Below are 11,946 nucleotides of genomic sequence, written 5' to 3'. Positions count from 1 at the left end.
TTCTCACGGGTTTAAAGATATGATTTTTAAAAAATCAGTGTTTTACCATTTAGTTATATGATCTTGTCCACTTTTTTGTGTTTAACAAAAGTGTAAAACTGGAAAGCAAAGAAAAAAAGACTATTTTCAGTAAACATGTAGTTTTGTTTTGTCTTTATTAGTAGAATGTAATGGGCCTTTGGGATCTAAAGTACTACTTATGTTACCTTTTTTATTCAGATGCTGAACTTAAGCAGTGAAATAATAGAAACTAAAGGATGTTATTAAGGGGTTTAACTATTTTAAGTCAACATTTAGCTATTCATCATATTGGTTTCCTGAAGACGCCAGAATTTTTCAGTGTAAGACAACTATCAAAGGTAATCCAGTGTAAAACATAAATCCACTGTACATATTATATTGATACCATCATTTTCAGGATCTACATAAGAGGATTGTGATACATAATTAATAATCTCAGGGTTTTTTCTCCCATATCTAAAATGTAGACAATACTTGTTTCTCTTTTAGTTCATCAATTTCTCTTAGCAAAATAAATTAGGTTGGGCATTTAATGTTCTATTTACCATGGCTTAGCTTTGTTTCTGTTTTACAGTCATTTCCAGTAAGACTATAAAAGGGGCAGAAAAATACTGATGTATTCCTCACTATGTGCTAACAAGATTAACCAAAAATTTATATTCAATTCCTTGAAATGTTACTTTCCTTTTAAGATAGCTTATCATGGTTCATGGATTTGATACTACACTTGATCTTGGCCAAAAGGCCAAGGAGTTATGGTTCATGCCTTTGAATATTAAAGGACAATTTGACATTTCGCTAGCATAATGTGGATGAATACTTCAGAAGTTTTTGAGCATTATCACTCACCAGGTGCGTAAACATACTATGGTAAGTACTGCCTGGAAATGCAAAGGAATTTTGGAACTCAGAGCTGATACTCGTTAACCAAGTCTTTTATGCCTTTTATATGTATTCCTGTGCTTCTAATGAACCTATCAGGTTGGTGTAAGGTAACAAACTTAGACTGATAAGATAATGTCAACATGCCAAGATCACCCAGTGAACTTTTTAAAGTATTTAATCTCCAGCTTCAGGCAGTCTTTTAAAAAAATTAGTTTATACTCTTTAAACATTTAAGTCCTGGAACTCCTCTCCAAGATAAATGTAGCTGACTGCTGAGTGTCTTCTGTGATATATCTTGGCATTTTGAAACTTCATGTTTCAGCTGGACACGGAGCTCACGCCTGTAATCCTAGCACTTTGGGAGGCTGAGGCGGGTGGATCACCAGAGGTCAGGAGTTCAAGACCAATCTGACCAATATGGTGAAACCCTGTCTCTACTGAAAATACAAAAATTAGCCAGGTGTGGTGGCACACATCTGTAATCCCCGCTACTTGGGAGGCTGAGGCAGGAAAATCACTTGAACCTGGGAGGCGGAGGTTGCAGTGAGCTGATAGATAGGGCCACTGCACTCCAGCCTGAGTGACAGAGCGAGACTCCATCTCAAAAAATAAAAACTTCATGTTTCCTCTTGTAATTTATGATTCTTGAAGTAAAAACCAAGTAGCTGCTACAATTAACCCTGCCCATGTTTATACTCTTTTGGAGAGACATCAGAATATAGCAGTTAAGAGCATGGTCTCTGAAGCCAAACTGCCTATGTTTATATTCTGCCTGTGCCTCATAGCTATGTGAACTAACCTCTGTGCCTTTGTCTCCTCATTTGTACATGGGGATTAGAAATGTATCTACCTCAAAGGGTGGTTGTGAAAATTAAAGGAGTTCATATATAGTCTGTAAAAAACTTAAGAGTATGATCAGAGTGAGTACCAAATATAATTTCTGGTAATCAGTTTCTTGATGACGTCTCTTGTAGTTGTCTTAGCCCTTAGCCCAATTCATTCAGCCAGCATTTATAATGGCAGACTCTCACATAAAACAAACCTAACAGAATGTAATCTTAATGTGATTATAAAATATCAGGCATATACTCAGAGGAATGTTTATAGGCATTTTTTGAACACCCACTTTGGATCACAAGGTACATTGTTAAAACTAAGTTTTAGTTACCAGCGAATATATACAAATGTGTATAGTTAAGTTGATACTCTGAGTCTTGTTACCCTAGTCTGGTGGATCCAATACTTTTTGGTCTGATTGCCATGCAGCATCATGATAATGCCTATCAAGTATTAGTTTAACTGGTCTGCAAATTGTTTTAAGTGATGTCTCTGCTTTTGCTTCCATAATCTGTGAAATGTCAGAATAACAAAGTGTTCATGAATATTTGTTAAAACTTGTTAAAAATCCTCATACATAACATAAAAGCCTAACACATTGATGGATTTTGAGAATGAATAACACAGAGTTTATTTTTCTGGAGACGGGGTCTTGCTTTGTTGCCCAGGCTGGGCATAATCAGCTCACTGCAGTTTCAACCTCCTGGGCTCAATCTGTGCTGCCACCTAAGGCTTTCAAATAGCTAGGACTACAGGTGCATACTACTATGCCTGGCTAACATTTTGTAGAGACAGGGTCTCCCTGTGTTGCCCAGGCTGGACTCAAAACCCTGAGCTCAAGCGATTGTCCTGAGCCTCCCAAAGTACTGGGATTGCAGGTATGAGTTACTGTGCCTGGCTGCCATTTAATTCTTGAGCATTTTCTTTTACATCCTAATTGTCTACTTCTAATGTTGCCACCATATTCACATCAAGGTTAAGTGATTTAACATCTTTGGGGATAAATAAGGTGCTGATTTTGTCTACAGCCATCAGTTTATTGTAATAGATCCAAGTTTGTCAATTTAAATCAAGCATGTTTATGAGCAAAGATATGATCTATCATGCTTAATGTTCCATGTGTACTTCAGGAGGTATATTCTGCTGTTCTGGGGTGGAGTGTTCTATAAATGTCAATCCAGTCAGCTTGATTTTTCAGTTCTATATTCTTACTGATTAATGTGTATGTACTAGTTCTAAGGAGGGATGTTAATCCCTAACTGTAATTGTGCATTAGTTTGTCTCTTTTCAGCTGTTTTAAAAAGCTTCATAAATTTTTGGAGCTGTTAGGTGTATATACATTTAGGATTATTTTGTCTTCTTGGTGAACTAGACCTTTTATCATTAGGAAACTGTATAACCACTCCATCTTTAATTGTGTACATGGTCTTTTTTCCATCCTTTTTAACCTATCACTTGAATTGAGTTTCTTTATAGACAGCAGATCATAGGGTTATGTTGGTTTTTTCCCCCACGTCTCTTGTCATTGATGTGCTTAGAACTATTTACATTTAGTATAATCATTGATATGTATGGGTTTAGTTCTACCATCTTTTTTTTTTTTAAGACAGAGTTTTGCTCTTGTTGCCTAGCTTGGAGTGCAGTGGCACAATCTCAGCTCACTGAACCACCACCTCCTGCGTTCAAGTGATTCTCCTGCCTGAGCCTCCTGAGAAGCTGGGATTACAGGCATGAGCCACTGTGCCTTGCCTTTTTCTTTTTTCCCAACAGGGTCTTGCTCTGTCACCCAGTCTACTGGAGGTGCAGTGGCACAGTCACGGTTCACTGCAGCCTCAATCTCCTGGGCTCAAGTGATCCTCTCACCTCAGCCTCCAGAGTAGCCCACCGATGCCTGGCTTTTTTTTTTTTTTGTAAGTAGAGACACATCTCACTGTGTTGGCCAGGCTGGTCTCGAACTCCTGAGCTCAAGCGATTGCCCACCTCAAAGTGCTGGGATTACAGGTGTGAGCCACCACACCAAACCAGGTTATTTGAACATTTTTAAGTATTGTATTTTCTCTATTGTAATATTGACTGTCATCTCTGTACAGGTTTTTTAGTGGTTGCTCTAGGTTGAAGCGCTTTGAATTCTTAGATATCTAAGAGTGAGCATTTTCTTTTTTTGACTGCTATACTCTCACCAGTTGCCAGCTTCTCATATAAATATTGTAAATGCTCTCGTTTAGGTAACTCAGCTTCTGGAGTTGAGGGAACTTCAAAATCAGAAGAGCTCTGGGAATCCACATTTGCGCTAAGATTTAGCAAACTTTTTTCCTCAGGTATATGTTTCTCACTGCTTAGAGTAATTGGTTCTCCAGTATTAGGAACTGTTGTTACATCTTGAACTCTGCTTTTCAAATCAGAACAAGTATCCTTTGGGCAAATTACATTTTGTTCCATTAGAGAGGCAGGAATATTCTCTTTGATTGTTGGTCTATAGTCACCTTTGTCCAAGGAAGTAATATCCCCACTGTTTCTCTCTTGGGAGGATAACAAAACAGTATCAGATTGGCTGTCCCAGCCTTGACTTCCTTGTTCTGTTATGTGTGTTGACTGGGAAGAATTCTGGGAGGAGATGTGAGTTGATTCTCCATCAGAGTCACTGAAAAGCTTCGGTGACTGAGATCCCCCTGCCTCTATGGAGGAAGGGAAGTTCTCATCTGTGATTTCATCATTTCTTTTAAAGAATACTTCCCACTGGGGTACATCCCCATCAGCCTTTTGCTGGTGAAGTACAGAGCCCAGATCTCCTTGCAGTGAAGCTGGGATTCCTAATTCTTCTTCACTTTCACTGTTGGATTCTTCACAATCTACAAAGTTTGTGAAACGAGAGCTCTGCGTACTCTCTGTTTTGCAGCATCCTGGAGTTTGTCTCAGTTTTTCGGGCTGCTTTTCTGATACTGCAGTCATTGAAAATACCTCAGGTTGAAAAGTTTCCTGGTATGGAAGTTTGTGCCTTAAAGGTATTGGCAGAGGATCATCAAAGAGATAGCCATCTTCCTCCTCTGTGGGACAAACAAAACAGGTTTATAGGAAACAAGGCAAAGGGAGCCAATTTGTACCTACACTTTTAATTCTTGGAATTGCACGGAATAGGGTGGCCACTCTTCAAAGGGAAAAGATATTCTTGGGATACACTGAACAATTTACCATCCTTCAACTTTTTATAATGCCAGACTATCAGTGGAGAATATAGAGCAGTCACTCTGCTCTATATATAAGCCTGGCTGATCATTACAATCATATGCAAAACTTTAAAAAATAAAAACCACATAGGTTTCTGTATCTCATTCCAGACCTACTGAATCCCTAAAAGACAGGACCAAATAATTTGATTTTTGTGTTAAGTTCTACAGCTGATTTCTGTTCATCAGCCAGGTTTGCAAAGCCTGTGTGCGCTGCAAATGCAAATAGTAGATGCTCAGTGGGTTGTGCCTTAAAGGTATTGGCAGAGTATCATCAAAGAGATAGTCATGGGAAAATTAAATGGCTTTTTATTAAGGTTTTTCTCTTTTATGAGCATCTTATTGACATGCTTTATGCACAAAGTTGCAACAGGTTACATCAACTTTAAAGCAAAATACTTGAAAATCAACATGTGTCAAGAACTTAAAATTCAAAATTAAGCATGCTGTGTCAACAAATGTTCTTAAAATGAAAAAAGCCTTACTTGGAAAAACAAATATTTTCCGTCTTCTAATGTTATCTAGCCTAGGAAGGAAATTAAATGCATCTGAAACTACTGTGTAGGGCAACTTCGTGTTCTACTGCTGAATCTGGTTTTATAATAATCCACTTAAATGATGTGGCTAAACACTGCATTTTTAAGACACCAATATAATGGACCATAGAGACCATCATCCAGCTCTCACCTTCCCAGTGTGAAGCTAGGCCCAGAGAAAAGGGTGTGTCAATACACAGGACCCAACCTCATTCTTAAAGTCCAACGTTATGACTTGTAACTGATCTTAGGGCTTAAGGTCACTAAGCTATCTAATGACTATATTTGGAATCATCCTAGACTGCAGGATATAGATTTTAAGCCAAAGATTATATGTATGTTTTAGGTCCCTCGCTACTATGCCAAAGTTGGTTTTTATGTTTCACACAATCACAGTTCAACCTCGACCTCCCAGGCTCAGGAGATCCACCCCCATGCCCAGCTAATTTTTTTTTTTAGAGACAGTGTTTCCCCTTGTTGCCCAGGCTGGTCTTGAACTCCTGCACTCACTGAAGAAATCCACCTCAGCCTCCCAAAGTGCTGGAATTAGAGGCATGAGCCACTTTGCCTGGCCCCAAATTACCTTTTTATGAAATATTTTTGTATGATCTCTCAGTTGAACTGTTCTGCATTCCAAATCAGTGACTGTGCCTGATCCCAAAAATCATTTATCAAAAACAAGTGTGGATTGGGTAGATGCATAAAAGGCACAAACGATTAAAGGAAGAAAGGACTTTTGCTCCAAGGTAAGATAGAGTAACAGACTAGATTTAACCTCCCACTTGAAATAACTAAACATCAGACTACCTCTCAAAATGGACATTGAGCAATTAAGGACAATGACATGTGAGAAACAAGACACAGATGAGTCCTTTGATTGCCTGACTCACTGCTTCATAACAGATTCCAGTCAGGGAGGGAACATCTAGATAGAGCCCATGGACATCCCCGAGTTGAGATGGAACTGGAACGTTGAAGAAATCAAGGTACCTGGAATTTACAGAGCAGAAGACCAGAGAGGAGAGTGCTGCACAGAAACTCTGAAAAGCTGCAGAGGAGCCCCCACCAAGTGTTCAGTGTACTGAGCAGCATGTGCTTGTCAGGAAACTACCAGAAGACAGGCAACGAATCACTCAAACAAAAAGAAAGTGCCCAGAACTCACTGTGCCAGGAACAGTGCCTAGTCCTGGTCCCAACAGCCAGAGTGGAAAACCTCATGATCATGGGCATTTGTAAAAGAACCAAGAAGAGCCTTGCCTCAGTAGTGGGGAAAATTAACTATACACTAAATGCTACTCTGGTCCTGCATAACGAAGGTAAAAGACATCAAAAGATCAAACTGTAAACATGTTAACCACATGCTAGAACAAAGCTCAAGAATGATTTTAGAAATCCAAAATTATGCAGGACCTAAAAAGGTAAAATTCAGAATGTACGGCATTCAAAAACAAATTATCAGAAATTCAAGAAGCAGGAAAATACAATCAAAACTGACCGTGAAATTACGTACCATGGGAGTCAGTTTTCATGATCTTGGATCAAACAATATTTTCTTAGATATGAAACCAAAGCATAAGCAATGAAAGAAAAAAAAGGCAAATTCGATTTAAAACCTTTACACTTCAAGACACCATCAAGAAGGTGAAAAGACAAGTCTGAGAGAAAATATTTCCTAATAATATTAGATAAAGGACTGATACCAGACTATTTAACTCTTACAACTCAATACAAAGGTCAATAATCCAGTTGAAATAGGGGCAAAAGATAGGAATAGACATTTCACCAAAAAAGTTACATAAATGGCCAATAAGCACATGAAAAAAAGCTCAACATTAGTCATTAGAGAAATCCAAATCAAAACTGCAGGGTACTACCGTACACACACTAGGATAGCTATACTCAAAAAGACAGAAGTCTTAGCTAGTATGTGAAGAAACTGGAATCTTTACGTATTGCTGGAGGGAATGTAAAATGTATTTAGTCTGGAACTGTTTGGCAGTTCCTTGAGGTGTTAAAACAGATTGACCATATGTTATGAACTGAATGTTTCCTGTCAAAATTCATATGTGGCAGCCCTAAAGCCAGTGTGGCTGTTATCTGGAGATGGACCTCTAAGGAAATCACTAAGGTTAAACCATCATAAGGCTGGAGACTTGATCTGATAAGATTAGTATCCTTAAAAGATACTTCAGCTCGCATGTATGCTCTCCCTGCCACCCCATGGGCATGCACTGAGAAAAGGCCATGTGAGCACAAAAGAGATGGCAGCCACCTGTAATCCAAGAGAAGAGGCCTCAGAATGAAACCTACCTTGCCAACACCTTCATCTTCCAGCCTTCAGAACCGTGAGAAATACTACCTGTGGTTTTCTCTCATGGAGTTTTGCTCTTGTCACCCAGGCTGCAGTGCAGTGGTGCAATCTTGGCTCACCGTAACCTCTGCCCCCTGGATTCAAGCAATTCTCCTGCCTGAGCCTCCCAAGTAGCCAGGATTATGGGCACTCAGCATCATGGACAGCTAATTTTTTTTTTTTTTTTTTTTTTTTGAGACAGAGTCTTTCTCTGTTGCCCAGGCTGGAGTGCCATGGCACAATCTCGGCTTACTGTAACCTCCGCCTCCAGGGTTCAAGTGATTCTTCTGCCTCAGCCTCCTGAGTAGCTGGGACTACAGGTGTGTGCCACCATGCCTAAGTTTTGTAATTTTGGTAGAGACGGTGTTTCAACATAGTGGCCAGGCTGGTCTCAAACTCCTGACCTCATGATCTGCCCACCTCAGCCTCCCAAAGTGCTGGGATTATAGGCGTGAGCCACTGCACCTGGCCTAACTTATTTTTTTAATTATTTTTATTTTTTTATTTTTTATTTTTTTAAGCAGAGACAGGTTTTCACCATGTTGGCCAGGCTGGTCTTGAACTCATGATCTCAGGTGATCCATCTGCCGTGGCCTCTCCAAGTGCTGGGATTATAGGCGTGAGCCACCATGCCTGGCCTCCTGCTTAAGCTACCTAGTATGTGTTATTTTGTTAGGGCAGCCCAAGCAAACTATGACTCCAAAATTCTACCCCCCCCCCCCCCACAAGAAATAAAACCCAAGAGAAAGATACGTAAAGACTTGTACACAAATTTTCATAGCATTATTATTTAAAAAGGGGAAGCAACCCAGATGTCCATCAACTAACTGGTGAGTAGATAAACAAAATGTCATATGCCTGTACAATTGAATACTGGTTGGCAATAAAAAGGTATGAAGTACTGATACATGCCACAGTATAGGTGTACCTTCAAAACATGCTAAGTAAAAGCCAGGCACAAAATAGCACATGGTGTATGCTTTTTTTTTTTTTTTTCTTTTTTTTTTTTTTTTTTTTGAGATGGAATCTAGCTCTGTCAGCCACGCTGGAGTGCAGTGGCGTGATCTCACTGCAAGGTTTGCCTCCTGGGTTCACGCCATTCTGCCTCAGCCTCCTGAGTAGCTGGGACTACAGGCGCCCACCACCACACCTGGCTAATTTTTTGTGTTTTTAGTAGAGACGGGGTTTCACCGTGTTACCCAGGATGGTCTCGATCTCTCTGACCTCATGATCCACCCTCCTCAGCCTCCCAAAGTGCTGCGATTATAGGCGTGAGCCACTGTGCCCAGCCGTATGAGTTATCTTCTATGAAATGTCCAGAAAACACAAATCTATAGAGACAAACTCTAGATTACTGGTGGCTTAAGGCTGGGAATAGTAATGGGGAGTGACTGGAAATAGACATAAAGTTTCTTTTTTGAGTAATAAAAATATTCCAGAATTAGATAGTGGAGATGATTGTACAATTCCGTTATACTAACAGGCGTGGAATTGTTCACCTATACAGGATGAATTTATGATATATCAATTATACTTCAATAAAGCTTAAAAGATAATTTTGTATTGTGGAGTTTATAATAGATGGAGAATGTATGACGATAACAGCACAGACTGGGAGAAGAAGAATGGAAATACACTGCTGTAACATTCCTGTGCCATACTTGGAATAATATATCATTTATCTTTTCACTCTGATACGTTAAAGATGTATACAGTCAGTCCTTTGTATCCACAGGTTCCACATCTGTGGATTTGACTGGCCACAGATCAGACATATTTGGAAAAAAGCAAAAATTAAAATACAAAACACACAAAAATTGATACAGTATAACAACTATTTACCAAGCATTTACACTGTAAAGTATAAGTATTCTAGAGATGATTTCAAATATATGGGAGGATATGTGTAGGTTATATGCAAATGTAACACCATTTAATATGACTTGAACATATGCAGATTTGGGTACTCTTTGGCGGGGGGGGGTCCTGGAACCAATCCCCCAAGGATACAAAGGGATGACTGCGTTCGAAGCCACTCAAATAAGAAATCAATGAGTTACACAGCCAATAAGCCAACAACAGATTAAATACAATCAATCAGTAATTACTTGATCCGAAAGAAGGCCAAAGAATAAAGAACATAGCTAAGAGGATAAATTTACACCTGACCATATCAGTGGGTACAATAAAACAAAGTGGTCTAAGCACTGCAATTAAAGGCCAGAAATTACCAGATTGTCCATAAAAACAAGATCGATCAACATACTGCTTACAAGAAACCCACTTTAAATATAAAGACAAAAGTGCAGAGATGGAAAAAGATACATCAAGCCAATACTAATGAGAAGAAATTCAAATGGCTCTGGTAAAGTAGATTGTAGAACTAAGAATATTACCAGGGAATAGACTCATTTCCTAAAGATAAAGGTATCAATCCCTCAAGAGGATATAACAATGTTAAACTTGTGTATACCTATTAATAGTGCCTCAACTAGATGAAGCAAATGCCAGTAGAACTAATCAAGGCAAAATAGGCAAGTCCACAATTACAACTGGAAATTTCAACACCCCTCTGGCAATAATTGATAGAATAAGAATGTAGAAGACCTGAACATTGTCAACCTAATTGACATTTATAGAACGCTCATGCAACAACAGTAGTACATATATTTCCTTAAAGTACACATTAAACATTTATGAGGTTTAATGTGTAAATTGCTCCACAATTGATAGTCCGTAAATATTCTGGACCATAAATCTCAATAAAAGTACAAAGCCAGGAGTGATGGCTCACGCCTATAATCCCAACACTTTGGGAGGCAGATGGATCACCTGAGGTCAGGAGTTCAAGACCAGCCTGACCAACATGACAAAACCCCATCTCTACTAAAAATACAAAACATTAGCCAAGTGTGGTACCACGGGCCTGTAAATCCAGCTATTCGGAGGCTGACACAGGAGAATCACTTGAACCTGGCAGGCTGAGGTTGCAGTAAGCCAAGATTGTGCCACTGCATTGCAGCCTGGACAACGAGAATCCGTCTCAAAAAAAAAAAGTCATACAAAGTATGTTATCTGACCACAATAACATTAAATTAGATAACAACAGAATGATCTCTGGAAAGTTCTCCAAAATTCAGAAACTAGTAACAAATTTCTAAGTAACCCATGTGTCAAAGGAAAAATTAGAAAATGTTTTGAATGAAAATGAAAAGACAAATTTGTGGGATGCTGCTAAAGAGGGAAAAGTATAGCACTAAATGCCTACATTAGAAAATAAGGTCTCAAATCAACAACCTCAGCTTCTGAATTAAGAAACTTAAAGAGCAAATAACATCCAAATAAGCAGATGAAATAAAGATCAGAGTGGAATTCAGTGAAATAGGAAACTACACCCTGCCAAAAAAAAAAAGGGGAAATAAAACCAAAAACTTCTTATTTGAGAAGATCAGTAAAACTGGTAAACTTCTAGCTGAACTAAATCAAGAAAAAAATGAGAGATGACACAAAGTAATATCAGGAGTAAGACGATTAATATCAGTAGATTCTACAGATACTAAAATAATATTAAAAACAAGTTTATGCCAAAAAATTAAGCAACATGGATAAGACAGATTCTTCGACAGATTCAAGTTACCAAAGTTTACTCAAGGAAAAAAAAAAAAAACCTTCCCACAAAGAAAACTCCTGTCCCACCCAGATGGCTTCACTGGTAAATTCTACCAGTTACTGAAGAAAGATAAAATGCCAATCCTTGAAAAATTTTTCCAGAGACTGAGAATAAAGAAACACCTCACAACAGTGAGGCCAGCAGTATCCTGATACCAAAACCACACAATTACAAGGAAAAGACAAGACAAAACTCCAGACCAATAGCCCTTCTGAACGTAAATGAGAGAATTGTTACCATAATACTTAAGGATAATATGTCAAGACTAAGAGGGATTAGAGAACTGCAAGTTTGGTTTAATACTCAAAAATCAATGTATGTCACCGTAATAACAGAGTATAAAAAAAAAATAGAACCATCTCAATAAATACAGAAAAAGTGTTAGACAAAACCCATTATCCATTGTTAATATCCCTCCACCTA

General features: G+C 38.6%; 1 protein-coding gene across 7 annotated transcripts in view; it reads right to left on the bottom strand.

Annotated features, from left to right (window-relative positions):
• Positions 1 to 136: 136 nt before the first annotated feature.
• The window catches only part of DCLRE1C (DNA cross-link repair 1C), a 50,882-nt gene continuing 39,072 nt past the window's right edge, over positions 137 to 11,946 (bottom strand). For 4 of the 7 annotated variants that reach the window (XM_023223273.3, XM_023223277.3, XM_023223276.3 and 1 more), the window contains one exon: positions 3,640 to 4,787. In XM_023223273.3, the coding sequence (XP_023079041.1) occupies positions 3,874 to 4,787 (914 nt within the window). In that variant the 3' untranslated portion in view covers positions 3,640 to 3,873. Of the gene's footprint in view, positions 4,788 to 11,946 lie in introns of all 7 variants that reach the window. The other 3 variants (XM_023223274.3, XM_023223279.3, XM_023223278.3) reach the window with 1 other exon arrangement.

This window comes from Piliocolobus tephrosceles, chromosome 9 (assembly GCF_002776525.5).
Source record: "Piliocolobus tephrosceles isolate RC106 chromosome 9, ASM277652v3, whole genome shotgun sequence".
Classification (NCBI taxonomy): domain Eukaryota; kingdom Metazoa; phylum Chordata; class Mammalia; order Primates; family Cercopithecidae; genus Piliocolobus; species Piliocolobus tephrosceles.
This window is presented reverse-complemented; position numbering and strand designations above follow the sequence as displayed.